General features: G+C 40.1%; 1 protein-coding gene across 1 annotated transcript; it reads left to right on the forward strand.

The window, feature by feature from the left end:
• The first annotated feature begins 6 nt into the window (after positions 1 to 6).
• Positions 7 to 15,678, forward strand: CRKL (CRK like proto-oncogene, adaptor protein). Its single transcript, XM_009643101.2, has 3 exons — positions 7 to 600; positions 4,144 to 4,603; positions 14,051 to 15,678. Exons 1-3 carry the CDS (start codon positions 287 to 289, stop codon positions 14,183 to 14,185), a joined length of 909 nt encoding a protein of 302 aa, XP_009641396.1. The 5' UTR covers positions 7 to 286; the 3' UTR covers positions 14,186 to 15,678.
• The last annotated feature ends 3,744 nt before the right edge of the window (positions 15,679 to 19,422 follow it).

Here is a 19,422-nt window from a genome sequence, read left to right on the forward strand (position 1 = left end):
AGGGAGACTCGGGGGCCCCGACCGCCGCGTCTGGCCAGCCCCACCCCAGCCGCTTCTCGGTCCTTCGCCTCCAGAGGCGCGGAGCTTCCTTCTCCCTTATCCCCCTTTCCCTGGGCTTCCTATCTTCTGGGCTGAGCGCTCGCCGCTTCCTCCTAGCCCCCAGCCCGATCCGCCTCCCAGGCCTCCTTGCCCAGGCCTTCCCTTCTCCGGGTCCCTTCCTCGGCCTGGGCCTTCGGGCTCTCCACCTTCCTTACCCCCGGTCCCTTCCCCTTCCCCACCCGGAGCCATGTCCTCCGCCGCTCGTTTCGATTCGTCGGACCGCTCCAGCTGGTACGTGGGCCCGTTGTCTCGGGTGGAGGCGCAGTCGCGGTTGCAGGGGCAGCGGCATGGCATGTTCCTGGTGCGGGACTCGTCCACCTGCCCGGGGGACTACGTGCTCTCGGTGTCCGAGAACTCCCGGGTTTCCCACTACATCATTAACTCATTGCCCAACCGCCGCTTTAAGATCGGTGACCAAGAGTTTGAGCACCTGCCCGCCCTGCTGGAGTTCTACAAGATCCACTACCTGGACACCACCACCCTCATCGAGCCTGCGCCCAGGTGAGTGCCACCCTCCCTGCACCCCACCCGCTGCTATCTTTGCTCGAGGTGGTGCAAGGCAGTGGGGTGTCTTGGTCCGACGTAGTAGCTCCAGGATCTCAACATGGGTTGTAGGGCCATGGTATGTACACTAAGGAAACACTTGTTTATGGCCCTAGTTTGAAGCTGTTTCTAACAGTGGTGCTTCTTAGTGCTCTGGGTCTTTGCGACCATTACAGGTTGCTCTTTCAGTCAAATCATCCATATAATACACAGGGCTCATGCCTACAGTACATGTAGGCGTATGTAAAGGTGCCGTGTACATCTCTACCACTGGCTATAATGGCCTTGGAAGAGGGTGTGGTCATGCTTTGTGTCAACCTTTTCTTCTGGTATTGTCCTTCTGTTCCTAAAATGGTTGAGAAGCTGGTTCACAAGTCTTCCCAGTGATTGAAGTACAGCCACTGAGCTTAAGTTTCTGTCTGCCCCTGCATCCACGCTGACTACAATAGAACAGGCCTTTATGTGATTAGACTGCTTCACCCTGCTAAGTCAGCTTTAATACATTTTGGGACAGCATTTCCCAAACTTCTACAGTGGCATTTCTACCACCAAAAAAATGTAAAACATTTATTTCTCACGGTTTGGTTGTGTCACTGTTCATCTATATCTGCATACTGCATGCACTACACTGAGAAATGCTATTCTAGGAGGATGGGAAAATGTGACTTGGCTATGAGCGCATTCTTTGTCCTGTTCCCAACATGGGACATACCTGGAACTTGCATCAGTAAACTGCTGGTCAAGAACTCTAGAAACATATTCCTTATTTTTAATTAATAAAGCCTTTCCCAGTATCTTAGGTCAAATCTTCTGGGCTTCCTGGATGAATTAAGTGAACTAAAAGCTAGAAAAGTAGCGACACATTAAAGAAAGAAATTCAAATTGGTTTGCTTCTAAATTCTGCAGTTTCAAATCTTACCATGTTTTGCAGATTAGCAAGTTCTTAGTGGGGAAGAATAACTTTGAGGTTTATAGTTACACTTTAACCTTGGCATAGGCCAGTTAATGACAATCAGTAACTTGTCAACGGTTGACAATTGCTTGTCAAGTTGAAAAACTCAAGTGGTCAAAAAAAGTCTTTCTGTATAGCTGTCAGGTGATGGGAGGAATGTGACAAAAAGCACTAGCTTCAAGAACTCTTAAACTTGCTGAGAAGCCTTCTGGGTAGTGATTGTGCTATGGCTAGAGGGATGGGTAGATGGAAAAAAAAAAAAGTGTCTTGCAGAAACACTAAATGGAGCTGCCCAATGATATGTGCACGCTTAAACTTGTGGGCAGTTGGGAGTAAAAAAAGTCTACACAGAAGCAATCTTTATGCTCATCTCTGTTCTCCTTAACCTGGATACTGTTGTGCCTTTCTGGATGTAAAAACCTTGTTCTTAATCATTTATGGCAATGACTGACTTGGCTTTCTCAAAAAACTTGAAAACCTAGCTGATTCCACTTGCTCACTTGGTATTTGTTAGGAGGCTTGGGCGGAATGCTTTAACATTTTAGTACCACCTTATTTTCAAGGTTTTGATTGTATATTGTTCTCCCAGCATACAGAGACAGATGGGATGTAGCCTACTGTGCACCGACAAGCTTTTTTATAAAGCAACAAATGGGATCAACTAGGTGGTTTTCCTTAAGCAGGATTTTTGTTCTAAACTCTTTTAGAAAAATCAATGACATATTGATGGTTGATGGTTTCAAATTCTATTTGAAGGAGACTTCCTGCTGCAAGAGGGATGATGAGAGGTAGCATTTCCGGATTTCTTTTTTTAAAAAAATTTATTTTTAGTTAATGGACTATATTTAGAATATGGGTGGACAGGTATGTGCTTCATAACTGTTATTGCTAATTCTTATTTCTCTGGTATTTTCAGGGGAACATTGCACTCAGGCGATTGTGCTTTTGAAGGCTGATTCTTTTAACTTCATAAAGTACAGTATGAAGTGGTTTTCGTGGTAGGATTAAGTAGTTTATTTGTATATAGCCATACAATGCTTTTAGCTCTCAAAGATGACATTTTAAAGTTGTACAACAGTTGAAAACTGACTGGTTTAAGCTTTCTATTTGTTTTCTGTCAGTTGTGAGCTCTGACCATCCTAGCAGATGTTCCTGAGCTCTTGCTTATGCAGAGTGACTGCTCTCTAAAGGATTCCCTCTCTCCCCCAGCTTTGGCTGCAGCAGGATGTCTTAAAGCAGCATGTATCTTTCAGTTTAGGGCTTCTGGCAAGTCTTGCAAAAATCATAGGGATTTGACTTCCATCTTATTTTGCAAGTAGCAAAAGAGACTTGAAGTAGGCTAATGACATGCATTCTTGTTATCGCAGCTTAGATAAAAAGTATCTGCTATGGCCTATATACGTTAGGATTTCTGACAGCTGCTTTGAATACAATGTATAAAACTCATGATAAAAATAGATTGCAGTGAAAATAGTCTCATTTGATGAACAATCTTATATATTATCACAGACAATAAAGTGACTGTATTGGACAGATGATGGGCACAGTAATAAACAATGAGGTGAATAAATTAAAGGTAATACTATGGTTAATAAGGCACAGCAATATTTCTAGATGGTTAACTTTTTCATTTCTTACTCCATTCTTACCAGTGGATACATATTGTCTTTTATGAAGATGTCACTTTGAGATTATTAGGTATTTAAACATGCAGTAAAGATAAGTACTTTGAAACTAATAACTTTTCTGTTATAACAGAGAGTTTTGCTTTGAGAGTTGAAGTTGGAAAAATAAGATTAGGGAGCTTAATTCTGTATTACTTTCCAGAAAAGAGGGGAAAAGCATTGTCTACTAAAAACACAGGATCTGCCTTTCTCTCTTAAACAAGAGTTTTCAGTATAAATGTGACTGGCTGTCTCCAAAATTCTGCATGTAAGTAGTAGGATTCAGTTAGAATGATGCTGTACTATCAATCAGAAAGACAACAATGGTCTTCTGGCTTTGAGATACAAAAGTATGTTTATCATACCCTTGTATTCCCTTTTTCCACTATGCTCCCTGAAGTCTAGCATTCAGAGTTACTGAATTCTTTAGAAGTGGGTACTGAAGTTAAAAATGTAGATGTGATGAACTGAAGAGTATTATTTAGCTCTCCAAGAGCCCCTCCACCCCAAGTCATCCAAATAATTTTGTTTTTATGTATCATGACTCTGATAAGTTATAGAATTAATTTTGGCGTATCCTGAGATCCTCACAACAATCCAAGAGAGGTGGATGAAGATTTTGCATTATTTCTCCCAGTTTTCTGCATCTGTGATAGATTTTTACTGGGTTTCTGGGGAGGCTAATTTGGGTATTTAACTAATTACTTGAGAGCATGAGTTACTCATTAAATGCCTCACAGTGCTACCAAGCCAACACTTTTGTTACAAAGCTGAATAAGTAATTCTCCTCTAATTGGTTTTCCTACTGTAAAACTGGTACTTAGCTTTGTTACTGGAAATACAAAACAATAGCTATCACTTATACCAAATCTTTTTTAAACTTAGGTATCCAAGTCCATCAGTGGGATCTGGATCTGCCCCTGCTATGTCCACTGCAGAAGAAAATGTGGAGTATGTTCGGACTCTCTATGACTTTCCTGGCAATGATGCTGAGGATCTTCCATTTAAAAAGGGCGAGATACTGGTAATTGTAGAGAAGCCAGAAGAACAGTGGTGGAGCGCCAGAAACAAGGATGGTCGGATTGGGATGATTCCTGTTCCTTATGTAGAAAAGCTAATCAGATCTCACGGGAAGCATGGAAACAGGAATTCCAACAGTTACGGTATTCCAGAACCTGCCCATGCTTATGCTCAGCCTCAAACCGCAAGTCCCCTTCCCTCAGTATCCAGTACACCTGGAGCAGTGATCAATCCTCTGCCATCAACACAGAACGGACCGGTCTATGCCAAAGCTATCCAAAAGAGAGTACCCTGTGCTTATGACAAGACTGCGCTGGCATTAGAGGTAAGTTTTTCCTCTTAAATCTTACGGTTTTCAATTGTTTTGTAAAAGAAGAAACTAAAAATGGTTAGTGGCAAAGTTGGTGTGGATGACTTTATATGGAGTCTGCTTATCTACATCAAGAGACTGAGAAGTAGTTAGGTTACTTTCTGAAGAAAGATCTACAAAAATTGCTTCATCTATACCACTTCCTTTGAGGAAAGTGACCAAGTTACTTCAGGACCTGTATTTACCCTCTCTTCTTGCCTGTTCAACAGTGTAAATGTGTTACAAGGGTAGTGGAGTGTATACATCCTGCTGTGAGAGGATGATTTTGCTTTTCGACCTAATCTTGGGGAAGAAAAAGAGATGTTTCATTAATCATTGCAATATTCCAGGTTGAGAACTGGCAGTAGCATCCTGCAGAGAAAGGTAAGGATTGCTGATGAACATAGTCTTTCTGATACTCAATCGTAGTACGAGATGCACTTGAGTATCTGGTGCCGAGAGCTGAAATCTGGGCAGAAATATATCAGAAGTACTCTAGTCCCTTTTACTTTGCTTTTCAAAAGTAGAATTCGAGAAACCTTAATACCTAAACTGGGGGCAAGGGGGTTAGATGAAAGGCTGTAATGTAGCCTCTAAACTTATGTTGAACCTTTAGTAAGTTCCTGTGCTTACGAAAGCATTTTTTATTATTATATTTTTATTTTATTTGTATTAGGGATGTCTTTAAGACTTTAAAGCTTTATTCTTTAAATGTTACAATTCTAATTTAACTGGCATAAATGATGGCTTGGAAGAAGTTTTTAAAGCTCTATGCAGAACACTGAGGCTGTTACTTTTACATTTAGATTATACTGAAGACTAGTTAACCCATAGTTCAAAAATGTCTCACATGGAAAAAGTGCTAGTCTCAGAGATGAAATTTAAGCGTGCTACAATACTGCAAGGAGCAAATGCAAGGAAACAACATTTTAGCAAGTAAAATAATAGTAATTTTAAAAACAATTTTGAACTTTTCTTCTTGCTTTTGCTTAATTACTTTGCAAGTTAAAGCTGTTACCTATAGCTGATACTTTTGACTGAAACTTGAAAGGTTACATTTGTGACTTCCAGTTACTCATAATAGTGGCCCTAAGTGTTTTTCCTCGTGTATTTGTAAAACCTGTTCAGGTGATTACTCTTATGGGGTTAAAAGTTAAATATGTATGACTGGATTTTCTTTGAGTCTTAGGAAATGTAGCAGCTTGTTATTTGTGAACAGTGTGTGAAAATTATCATAGAGCAAAGTGTAAATTCACTAACTGCACTGTACAGAAGATTCCTGCCAAAACTACTCATGCTTCTGAAAACAAAGCAAAGCAAGCGATTGATTTGGTTATGTTATCAATGTGTCGTGGAATTACTTCAGGGAACTTGTTTTGCTGCAAGGTAGCAGAACCGCTTGGAAGGGTGGGCCTCATGAATTAGATTTTTCTGACTTGCTCTTTAGTGTCCTAGTTAATCCTGTCATTTTAGCTACTCTAGTATACCAGTAGGATTAATTCTCTGACTGATGCGTAGGTTTGGATTGTTTTGAACTTTCAAATTGCTGAAGTTTTGTTTGAGAGCTTAATCTCTTCCACTGAATTCTAATCATTTATTGCCTCACGTCTTTGTGTCTTTCACCACTGGCATATTTTGTCCTCCTGTGTAGTCTGTCTTCTTCACAAGTGCACCTTAGCCACACTGTGGCTTCTCAAGAGGCTTCAGTACTAGAATTCTGGGAACTGATCTACATTTTCATTAAAATCTGTGACTACAGCTTCTCCATATTTATCCATGCATAGGGAACTTTAACAACCTTATTATAGCAATATTTTTTGTGTCACATGTACCACTCTTAAAGAAAAAATCCCAACTTCTTTTCATGACCTTCCTTCAGATTGCCTGGTGGGCCCTGATAAAGTATTTAATCCCAACCTTGTCAGGGCTCTACATATCACTAGATAATCTGGACCATTTGAAGCTTCTGTTTTGTAAGAGCACTGAAAATAGCTTGTGGTAGGGTAAGAACGGGTTATGGGAATGTTTTGGGGAAGAAAGTTAATGGTGTTCTTTCAGAATAACAGTATTTGACAGTATTCCACCTTAGTACAGGTGTGCCCTAAATCACAGTTCAGCTTGTACAGGTAGAACACCTTGATAGTATGATTATACAGTGCCTGATTGTGTAATCTCATTTAAACTGATAAAGCAATACGAGAGCAAAATACCTGATTGCTAGCTCTAGCTTTATGTGGTCAGCACACAGAGAGTACATAAAAGGAAGAGAATACCATCTGGAGTAAGTAAAGCTATTGCGTAGTAATCTGCTCAACTTCCTTTTAAGTGGAGGGACGTCATTCTCCTGGGTTCAGCTTGAAAATGGGACAAGTTCTCTGCTTGCAAGTCCAGTTTTTCTATTTCACACTACTGTTCACACAAGCTGTCAGAAGTTTTCTTATAGAAAAGGTAAAGATTCATAGCCTGTTACAGAGAAGTTTGTTTTGCAAGGAATGTATAGTGGTTTTTTTTTTAAATTTCTTAGATGAAAAATGTAACTTGTGAAACAAGTGAACATTCTACTGAAAATCTGAAACAAGATCTGTTTGATTGGATAATGATGGACTATTTAAGTTTTAAATAGTATTTAAAGTGTTTAAGGGCAGCTACAATGTTGTTCCTGTAAGGATACTAGTTAATACGGTATTTATTACAATTGGACCTTGGTGAGCTAAAATTATTTAGCATTCATATTGGTATTGTTGAAGTGACTAATATCTAAATGTTTACTTGGTCCTACTGCATTATATGCTCTACTTTTATTCTTTAAAATAAAAAAAAATAGTAATCTGTTTGGAGCTATATTTAAAAATTTTATTTTAGCCTCTGTCTCAAAGTGTACAGTTGGTATAACTGGGCATCTCCCTGTGCCAGTGAACAATTAGTCAAGCCTATGATTAATTAAATGTATTTCTAAGATTTACATATACTGTTGTCAGTTGAGTTAGTTACCTTGGCAGTTCAGATTTAATGTTTTTAAGGAAGTGATTGGAGTCTGGAGGTTCTCACTGCAATTAACTAACTACTAACGTGTAGTATTTTCATGGATACTGCATAAAAACAACCCCCAAACAACCAAACCACAAAGAAAAAAACTCAAAAAAAAAACCAAACCCAACCCCCAAAAAACAAAACCAAAAACCAACCACCCAGATCTGTTTCTTTACTTGTGTGCTTTTAGCCAAGAAGCAATTTCCTTCCTTTCTGGTGCTCTGGAGGAAGGAATATGAAGGACAGGGATACAGTGTCCTGTATTTATTGGGACTAGAACTCCACATTACACGGTTAAGTACTGCTGTTCTTCAATCCTGCTTTTCTTTGGAAAAACTAGAAGGGCAATCCTGTGTTCAAAGGTTATGCAGGGATCACACTTTAAGGTGGTGATGAATTTTGTAAGAGCAGAGATTCTTTGGCACTGTTAATACGATACAGAGCAGCTAAGTCTACCTTAAAGTTTATCAGCATTTAATATCCTGTAGTTTTTATAGCCAGCCTGTTAATAACAACATGCCAATGAAGCCTTGCTTTAAACTGGCATGCTCTAACCAGCATGCAAAGTCTGTGCAGTGCCCAGTAGACTGAGACTTAGTATATTTTACCTTAAATGAGCTTATCTCTTGGTAGTTGGGTACTTCTTGCTTGGATCCAAAGTAGTTGATTGATCCCTAACTTCTATACAACAAAGTTCATTGTGTCCAGCATAGTCAGTGGATACACTAATGGTGGATAATTCCCTTAAAAATTAGTGAACTGTTTGAAGGCTGATTCAGGACATGAACAACAAATTCCAAACTCACTTATAAACTGGAATGAAATGGCTTAAGGAACCAGAAAATGGTAGACCAGCAGCAGCCACTAGACTTATGTCTGCTGTGTTTTTAAAAAATGACTCTTAAGTATATTGCAAACATTGTAATAAGAGTTGTAGACTGTTTTGAAGGCAGTAGTAGTCCTAAGAGTTCATCTCTAGACTTAACATGACTGTTATGGAATCTGAAGTTGTTTTTTTTTTTTTTTTAAACAAGAGCTTTGCTATATCTTTACAGCCAAGTTTTTATACTAATGGTGGCTTTTTTAGACCTGTGCCAACATTACAGTTTTAAGTAGTTTATCTGTTCATGATATATCAAACATATGCATGTATGTTTGCTAGTACAGAGTTAACCTGTAACTGAAATGTTTTGGTGAAATAAATATCCATTCACCATAATTATATAACTGACTTACAATATTTCTCTTGAGCTTGTTACAATTAGGTTACAGTTAACTTTTTTCCCTCTTCAAAGGAAAGTTGAGACAAGTAGGCCAAAATGTGCTAGTAGTAGAACTTTTCTTAATTGGGAAATTAGGCTACTTCTTTCATTAGACAACAAGCATTGCTCTTTTCTTAAGCCAAGGAAACAGTATTGCTGTGTTAGACACTAAAATGCATCTAACCCACAAGGTCTAGATTTTAAGCAAAATACTGAGCCTATACTTGTGTAGTGTGAAGTGTTGGTCGGGGAGCTTCAGTTCTGGATTGAAAGTGACATTGGCAGCAGGGTTCCTGTGTCTGTGCTGTTGTGCACCAACTTTTCAATACGCTACCTTTGAAAATACAACTGACAATTACTTTGGAGATTTTGTGTGCAATCTTAGTCTTTGTAACTTACTTTTCCAGTCAAAGTTATTGAGGTAGTCAGCACTATTGTGATGGGAACCGTCACAATTTAATATACATTCACCCTCAGAACTGCTTGCAGAGTTTATTTTCAGGTGAAACTGAAAGTGACATGGATAACCTAGACAAGATCCTGTGCTACAGTGAGATTCAGTGTGGCTCAAGAACGATGGTCTGTGGGAGTTTTGAGCCCTCCAAATTCTGTACAAGCATGACAGTTGGTCAAATCGGATGGAGACGGGCTACCATCATTTAATGAAAAGCAACACTTTATCTGTGGTGCTGCAACCCCAACTCTGGCAATTGTCCTAGCTATACTTGAAATGCAAACATCTATTGTTTTGCTCGGTTCCTGGATGAGGCTAGATTAATTGCATCTAGAACTTCAACATTTCTATGCTGCCCTTTGACCTGCTTTCATGTCTCAAGAGTGGTTGAAGGTCTTTCCTCTGAACTGATTCTCTGGATTGGGCATCAACTATTATCCTGCTGGCACACAACATCAGAAGTGAAGGATAATTAAGCTGTACTTTCAACCTGTTGGTTTCTTGAATCTTCGAGTACGTAAAGCACCAGCTACTAAAGCGTCACTTTGTCCTGTCTGCAGTGTGACAGAACTCTGCCTCTTGTGTAGCTCAGCTTTATACCTTTTGGGGACAACGGGATATCAAGTGATTTCTTAAGTGTTGAGCCCTATTTGTTATTCTCCGGAACAGGCAACTGGCCTGAACAGTTGTTTCCATTTTGGTACTAATATTTGTGTAACCAAAGAAGGTGAGTTGTGACACTAATTAGGATAACGACTGAGATTCAACACCCCATGAATTCCAGAGAGCAGTATATTTTCTATAGCTATTGACCCAGCAGGCTAAATTGATGATTTAGAGTTTTAATGCATTTTTATCTCCTTAAACTTATATTGCAGAACTCTATCAGCCGTAGAACTATTAACATACAATTGTTGGAGTATCTGTAAAACACTTTGAATTGGTTGACTGTGTGACTAAAATGGCATGCAGGAAACCTTTTGCAATGTATGAATCAGCTTCAAATGGAAGACAGGTATGGAAGAGTCTAGAGCGAATGAAGTAACCTTTCCAACTGTCATGTTCCGCAGCTTGTGTTTCCCCAGGGCTTTGAATTCATGCTGTAACAGGGACATAATGAAAGGATGCTATCTTAAAATACGTTTTGATTTTTATCATTTGGGTGGAACCAAATGGCTGCATTTCAGAAGTATTACTCATTTCAGCAGTTGATACTTCCATCCAGTGATGCTGGCATGCTTTACAAGTGAATTAACTTATCTGAGAGATGCTGAGACGAAGGAAGCATTATCCTAATTTATAGATAAGGGCCATGAGCTGTCCAGAGTCATACAGGAAGTCTGTGGCAGAGATGAGAATAGAAACAGGTCTCCTGACTCTGTCCTGTGCCTAATCATAAGACAATCCTTCTGACTGGCTTAAAACATTCTCTGAAAAAAATAGCCTGTTAAATAATTTTAGTGGGAGATCGCACCTCGGCTGGCCACGTTATAGATGGTTTAAAAAGCACTTTCCAAATACTGCTTTTAGTTAGCATTTTGGGGAAAAATTACAAAATCACTTGAACAGATTCTTCTAGACATTTTCAAAATGAAGATCTTTAACATTAGAACCATGAATTATTCTGTCATGACATCAAGGTTCCTTCTCCAAAAATCTTGTTTCAACATGCTATTTCATTTAATCTTCTCAGGGGAACTGCATTTTTATTAATAATCTAGCACAAGAGGTACTCGGAAGCTTTCATAAAAAAACTTCTCAAAAAATAACCAAGTTACTGCAAATCAATTTACTATTCCAGTGGTTCTTGGCATATGGGACTACTTTTTGAGTATTTTTTGTCAGCTAGCAAATAGCAATTTCTAGCAACTTTGCCCGCCCAGCAGTCTAAAAAACATTTTACATTGTTAATCTACATGGCAGTTTATTGCAATGAATGCATTAGACTTAAATTGTAAATACTTTTTTTCACTCAACTGAAGCAAGACTTCCAAACCTATCCATCTTGTAGACATCATTCGGAGTCAAATTGAAGGATTTTTTTTTTTTCCTAGAGCTTCAAAATGAATAATGGATTTATCTCTACAGCTCGTGAGCAGAATTAAATTGTCAGACTCTCAGAAAATGCAGGTCCATGTTTTTGATCCAATGTACTACAGATTTTTTTTATCATTATTCCATAAATAAGACTGAAGTGTTTGAGAGGGGACTGGTTTTATAGTGTGGTGCAAATGCAGTTTCATACTAGGTTTTAACTGTTGCAATGTTGGCTGCATCTTCCTGAATTTGGGTCTAAAACTTGGATCCGTCTTCAAGGGTTATTTAAATCCAGCAATGTAACACTGAGTATTTATAGATGTTATCAGCCTTTTCCTAAAGAGACATTTGTTAGGTTCCTGTTCAGGTCATCTTGTTACTATTTAAAGCTTTTCTAGCCTTTCTATTCAGTGAAAAGTCTGATAAATTGTGCTTTTTAGCAAATACACAGTTAAAGCTGCTGTAGTAGTCTGAAGAGATGAAAGACAGTCTACAGCTACCTGAAAGGAGGCTGTAGCGAGGTGAGGGTCAGCCTCTGCTCCCTGGTAAGGGACGATAGGACGAGGGGGGGTGGTTTGAAGTTGTGCCAGGGCAGGTTTAGGCTAGACATTAGGAAAAACTTCCCTGAAAGGGTTGTCAGGCTCTGGAATGGGCTGCCCAGGGAGGTGGTCGAGTCCTCATCCCTGGAGGTATTTAAAAGAAGGAGAGATGAGGTGCTTAGGGACATGGTTTAGTGGTGGGATGGCAGGGTTAGGTTAAAGGTTGGACCCGATGATCTCAAAGGTCTTTTCCAACCAAAGTGATTCTATGATTAACGTTCTATGTATGTGCCAACTCTCATGAGCAGCATATAACTACTTAATGGTATGTGCTGGCTTCATGTTAGAGTTCAGGAACAGCATAACTAAAGATGTCCATTTAAGAAAGCAGTATGGTCTCAGTTACATCCCCAGAACTTACGGGAGTTCAGAGGGTTTTCTCCTCTCTTAAAAGCACAAGATTACGATTGTTCCAACTGTGACAGTCTCAGATTTGGAGGGGCAGATGGGACACTGACAACCCAAGTGGTGGAGAAAAAGGGGGGGGAGGGGGAGGGTGGAGCAACACATTTTGCTTAAATGTCTAATTTCATTCTAGTATGCAACGTAAATCTTCAATGTCTAAAAAGTGTCATAGGCTGAGAAATTTTATTTTAATAGGTATAACACTGAGTGACTGCCTTGCTTCTGAGCAATCTTCAAAAAATATCTATTGGAGAAATGATAACTGGTTTAAACAGGCTTCCGATCATCTAGTGACATGCACCCTGTTTTGTAAACTCAGGCATCTTTTCTTTAACAGAAAATACACAGGTCTTACCCGAAAAGTTTTAAACTAAGGCCCTTGGCCAAGGCCCTTAAACTATCTGCATTAATTCTAAATTTTAATACTATTTAGGCAATGTAGACAAATTGTTATACATACTGTACAAGGACTAAAATCTAGTTTTTCCGTAAATAAGATCAAAACTAGTTACCTTTGGGTTTCACAGGAGTACCTTGGTAACTTAGACTCAACTACAAGAGTTTGGACAGAGTTTGGGGAAGAAACTTAGGAACTGTTGGCTATTGGTCATAGACTGGTTCTGCTTTTCGTGAAATTAGTTATTAGCTGCTGGTGTCACTTTTCTAATATTTACTATAGTTACCACAGAGTAAATGAAGTAAACAGGAAGGGAGGTGCAAAGTTAGAGAGCTGCTGCAACAGACCACATGTTCAGCTATTCTGAAGCATTTAAGGGAGAAATGGCTGTTCAGCTGGTCTTAAAGGCTACTTGTCAAATGGGATATTCTGCTTTGTAAATTATCCTAATCCCAATTAAATACAGGCACTGAACAATGATAAGAGTAGAACTTATAATCATTTGGGCTGATGTTTCTTGGTTTATCATAGTTTAGCTTTTTTTCATCTTTCACTGCCAATAGGAAGAGACATGGTTATGGTAGGAAAGGCCCAAGATGTCATCATTCCCGTTTCAACTTCTTTGGCAGGAAGTAGAGGTGAAAACAAATTAAGATGGAATTTGGACATCTAATACTTTATTAAAAGTTTTGAGATTGCTTTTGTCTGCTTCAGAAGTGTACTATTGTTTTAGAAACTACAGAAGCTTCTTAGACTCTGATAATCAGACCTAGAACTTCAAGTAAAGGTTTCTTTGCAATAGGAATCTTGCTCTGAAAAACTAAATTTCGTTTGAACTAAGCCAGCTGATGCTAAAACCAGTATGAGTGCTGGGCTCTTTTGAATGGGTGTTGAGTCTCATTACTGATGGTAGCTTTAGTGATCTTAGCTTAGGTATAAGCTAAATACATTGTTGCATGAAGTTGTAAGCTTTCCTATAGGAAAAGGTCTAGTTCAGCAATTTGCCTGAATATGTAAACATACATTTAGTTAAGAGTCTGAAGAAGAGTGCAGACAACGTTATCAAGTCTAGCAGCAAAATGTTGGTGTTTTAGTAACTCTTCTTTTCAATTGAACCTTATGCCAAGAAGGGGGGGTGTCCTATGAGGCGTTGTGTTTGTTGTTCCTCTTCATTTGATTTGTATTTGTATCAGAGGTTAGATTCTCATGTGTGATAACTTTTTTTTTTAAATTATGCAGGTTGGAGATATTGTGAAGGTTACAAGGATGAATATAAACGGTCAGTGGGAAGGAGAAGTCAACGGTCGAAAAGGGCTCTTCCCATTCACGCATGTCAAAATATTTGACCCTCAAAACCCAGATGAGAACGAATGATTCCTTCTACCCGATTTACACTGCTGCTTCATTTTCCTGGCTATCATTAGCATTGTTTGAGGTGGGATGATGACTTAATGGCACATTGCTAGCATTGCCCATTTTCCAGCTTGATGCAGTTTGACTGTTCTTTTAATATACATTTGGAATACATACAACTGAAGTCACTGCCTGACCTTCATACCATAGTTGCATCATCCAGAATTTAGTTTCACTTTTAAAACTATTGGGCCTTAAGCTGGAGAAGACTGAACCAGTCTATAGCAGAGAAGTATGGGAAGAAAACCTTTCCTGTTGAGACTTCCATGGACTTTTTCTGGCTTGCTCAGTAGGAAGAGCCCTAATCTTAGATCAAACATGCAACTTGTGCATTACTGTCCAACAAAAAAGCAACAACAAAAATGCAATTTTAGGACTGAAGACAACTTAGTTTTAAGAGAACCTGTCCTAAGGTAGTACATTTAAAATGATGGTCTCTTTAAAGGATAATAATTGAAGCTTATGTATTCTAAGCAGTTGTATTAGAAGCTGCTCTTTTCTGTTAACTCTTAAGCTTGTTGTTGACTTTCCTTGAAACAGTGTGTGTTAAATGCAAATAACCATTGATTGAGCTGCATTGAAGCTGAGGCATTTATTTATAAGGAAACTTAGGAGGGGTTGATACTTGTAACCTGGTTTTTACCTACTTAATGCATTTCTGTTGATTTTTGCAAGCACTAACTGTGGAAAGCGAGCTTTAAAGGGAAACATTTGGCCTGGTCTACATACAGCTCTTCTGCAGTGTTGAAAGTGTAGTGTTACTAGTATAGAAGTGCTCGTCACCAAGCTGTTACTTGGTAGACAGATTGATCAGATTGGCATGGTGTGGAGAGGCAGGAGAGGAGTGGGATAGCGGACCTTGGTAAATACTGAGAAAATCCTCTTATTTAAACATACGCCTTTTATACCCATTTCTCCATAGGCTCCCTTATCTCTCCCAAGTTTCCTAGCTACACTAGCCCCAGCTTGTTGAAAGCTCCTTTTCAAACACAGTACCTTTTTTTCTCGGGTGTCTCCATGTTGCTGTGCTTCTTCTCCAGAGCTGCTTTCATCTTCTTTTTTCCGCCCTCTTTTTCCTTGCTTGCATCCCAAGTCCTCTGCATGCTGCCATCTTTTTTCTTTTGCCCTTCCAAATGAGTTGGCTCTGGTTTATATATGCCCCAGATCCCTCCCCCTCCCAGCATCCTCTAAAAAATGGTTAATTGGAGTCAGCTGCCTGGGTTCCCCCATGTGATAAATTAATGCTCAGGCTGGAGGAGGCCACAAAGGTGTCTGTTACCAGTATAGCTTCTTTCCCTTCTTCTGTATATAAGCTATACTGCTGTAATTGTACTTACAGTAGGGAACTATATAGCTGCAGCTAAGTAAGTCCAGCTCGTACCATGCAGGCTAAGTCCTTAGCCTGTGTACAGGATATGAACGCTTAGGTACAGTGGAATCCTGTGCCGCCGCCTTTACATGTGTTTTGTAGGTGAACTGGAATGCTCTTTTAAAAATAATTGAACGCTGAATTAACAGAATACACATCTGCAAAGACTACAACTACCAAATCTCCCTTGGACAGCCTGGTTAAAGAAAAATGTCTGTTGCAGAAGCTGACAGGAAAACAGCAGCCCCCATTTTTTTCCCCCAACTTTTGAAGGCTGTCAACTGTAGCAAAATGAGAAACTTCAGACACCTGCAGAATCTCACCAGTTCTTATAAATGTCAAATTATATAAAAGTTGTCTTAAGTTCCAGCACGTTTTCTTGTTGATTTGTGTCGCTCAATCCTAAAAAAAAACCCACCAAAAAGCACGTTGTTCTTAGCGGATGTGGAAGCGCCACGAGATCCTCAGTTGGAAGGCACTGAAGAAAGGCAAAACAGGCGTTTGCAACAAGACCTCCACAGTGCTGGGGTTTAAAGAAGTCTCGCCTTCAGCTCTTAGCTGGGTGCTGTAGCACTGATCAAGTGGCCGACAGTCTAGAAGTTCTTGTAGAGCATTTTACTACCAAATTAACTGTGAAGTAGAGTAGCATTGACTGAAGTGTTTGGTGCTGTAAGAGTAATTCTTGACAATAGGCATTGACATTTTGTCTTGCAAAGAAAAGCTATGCAGCGCTCTGAACTAAAGACGGTCATGCTTTTTCTGTGCCCCAACTACGCCGGTGAGTTTACTACATGGCTTGTACTACTGAAAGTCATCTTTTGAATACGGAAACTGCACTAAACTCAGTCTGCTGCAGAGAAATTTTATTTCAGACCTGACCTAGTTAGAGGCAGCTCTTCAGAAGACTGATTGTGGAATTCTTCCTTTGCATGGTAAATAAATACTGTGAGATTTGAGATCTTGAATACAGCTTTTGACCTGGATTTTTCACTGAAATAAACGTCTTGACTCTTCCCTCATTAATAAGGTATATACTTTGAACACAAGCATTGTTTTAGGTTTAATTATGTTCTGATACCACAGAAAAGCAAAATATTTTACCTTCAAAACTATGCAAAATTTGTGTGTAATGGCTTCTGATGCAAAGATAAGAATTCTTAAATTTCTGTGAACCTGGTTTTGGGCCATGGATGAACAGTGTTTCTCTGAGTAGCAGCGGTGTGGTTCAGGTATGTTAAATGTGGTTTAACTGTAGCATACTGACCAGCCTCAGCTGATTGTAACCTTGCTTCAAAACATGTCTTTGCTATTTTACTACAAGACAAGTATTGTCATATAAAGACTGCATTTGATCAGTTTGTGTTTCTCTTGAAGGACTCTGCATTCTCAATCGCTTGTCGCTTGCTTACATGTGCGCTGTCTGTTGCTTTACGAAGCCTCTTAGATCCGAGTGGTAACCTGTCAGTGTTCCTTGGGCGTGTAAGGTGCGCTTCCTGTGACGCATGAGAGCCTACAAGCGATGGCTTCATCTATGCACCATTAAAGTTGTTCTTGCTTTCCACCTTGGAGCTGGTTTAATTACCTGGTGCCACAGCAGTTCACTATCGTGAAAGGCTTGCTGTTGACTTCCTCCTGTTGCGTACATGTGTAGATAGACATTGAAGCCTCTGATCAGTCTGAAAGTTTAAATGAAAAACTGTTTTAATCAGTGTCCATCACTGGATAAGCGCTAACTTAATTCATGATTGTTTACAAATTGGGAAAGAATAAACAAAAGGGAATATCCTGTTTGGGTTGGGGCTCTGAAGAGCCTGAGCATTATTTTTGTAAAGGGAAAACAGCATTCTTTGTGCCATTTCATGTGCCTGTAAAGTAATTTTTTTATATTGTATTAACATCCTGGGAACGCGTGAGCTGCCTTTGTTTTCTAGTCAAGTTTTCAAGCATTTTCCTCCATACCTACATTTGGAAGTGAGACCTGCCTGAAAGACTGCCTTTTGGGACCAGTGAAAGCATTCTTGTGGAGTTGTCATTTTCGGTTTACTTCTGTTAAAAGAAAGCGTGTTTTGGGACAAGGATACAATTATTGCAGTGGGAAAGGTGGCCTTGTATTTGAGACAGTCTTCACTGTGCAAACTTTAAAACACAATATGTAATTTAAAGACCATGATCTTCAGGCAATAATATTAAGTGTAAGCTTTTAAAGTTTATTTTGGGGATCATAGCTTGTTTTATTTTTTGTGCTATCAGATTAACAGTATTAAATGAATTATATTCTTAGAATATATGGAGTGTCTTTTCTTAAGATTAGTGCCTTTTAATTTCTTACTCCACTTATTTCATAGAACTGGTCCCAACATCAAGCCACTGTTTTTTTTTTCCCAGTGCCCTGTTTGTACAGTCTAAATAAAACTTGCCTCAACTTACAGTATTATTTGTTGTCTTCAGTCTTAAAACCTTGGCACTATTAGCAGAGCATTTAAGTCCTTACTCTGTCGTTACCTTGCCCCGTTTTGTGGGTGAACGAGAGCGCCAACCCGAGCTTTCCAGAACCAAGGGAAGAATTAAGCAGGAGAAACTGCTGGTGCCAGGCTGAACGATGCTCTCCTCCTCCGGCCTCCTGCCTCTGCTCAGACCCTGCCGCTGTGCTCTGGAGGCTCACCTGAAAGAAAGGCACCTCCGGTCACACAGCTTAGCCCTGCCTCCTCCGCCCCTGTCGCTGTGTTTAATGCCGCTCTTTTGCCGAGGCTTTTAATGGTCTCTGTAGAAACCATGACCACCTCTTGCCGCAATACCCTTCACTCTGCTTGTAAGAACGACTGGTTTATGCACATGGTTTGAATTTAGCTTGTTACTGTGGGAGTAAACAAGGTGTAACCCATGCAGGTACTGGAGTGGCTGGCATTCTGGCTGCTGTTGAAAGGTGTCAGCGTACGCCATAAACATCTGGTTTTGCAAGTCAAAACCCAGGCGGTCATTTTTGGCCTTTTTACAGTCAATCCAGATCGAGAATAGCACTAACCAGAACTTAAGGTGGTGGAGTTTTTTTTTAATATTTGGAATCATTCACTTAAAATCATTAACAATGTGCTGGAAGTTGAGATGATGATCTGTAGGAGAAACTTAGAGGAACATCAGCCTCGAGTGCTGCAAAGGAGCAGCCTGCAAAGCTCGCGTTGTTCCCCTGGACTCTGTGTAGGTATGTTCACACGCCAGCGTGTGTCTTCTCTGGAGTACAGATTTCCATGCGATGTTAATAAACGTTCATAGCCAACTCTGCGCAGTGTCTTATCATCAAATAGTCACATTTCGGAGAAAAAACACCCGTGTGTCAAATGCGCAAGCAAGAACAGGTGGGGGCGTGCACCAGGCCTGGTAACCCCGTTTCAAACTATGTGGTAAGCCTTTAGCTTTCAGGCAGAAGCTAGAAGTGCTCACCGGTTCCTGCGGCTGCTTCTCGTGACATCTTCAGTAGCTCTCGCTTCACTCAGCAAAACCAAGCATCCCCCGCTACAGCAGCACTCTGTCCTGCCGCCCCAGTCACAGCCAGGGGCGTAACTGGCTGTGGTGAGGCGCGTACGATGCGAACCAACGTAGGTGCTGCGCGCCCTTCCTAGCGCAAGGGCGGGCGCCGAACCACAACTGCGCGGGACCGGGGCCTGGGCTTGGTTTGGGTTTGGTAAATGCTGAACTGCAGCATCTGCAGGCGCTTTCACTGGGCAGCGGGAGACGGTGTGAAATACTTGTGCTCTGTACAGCACAGATGTGATTTGTGCCTCAAAATGCATCGGGCGTCGCCAAGTATAAATCTGCACCACTCCGTGACGTG

The sequence above is a fragment of the Egretta garzetta genome, unplaced genomic scaffold, assembly GCF_000687185.1.
Source record: "Egretta garzetta isolate BGI_Z169 unplaced genomic scaffold, ASM68718v1 scaffold447, whole genome shotgun sequence".
Classification (NCBI taxonomy): Eukaryota; Metazoa; Chordata; class Aves; order Pelecaniformes; family Ardeidae; genus Egretta; species Egretta garzetta.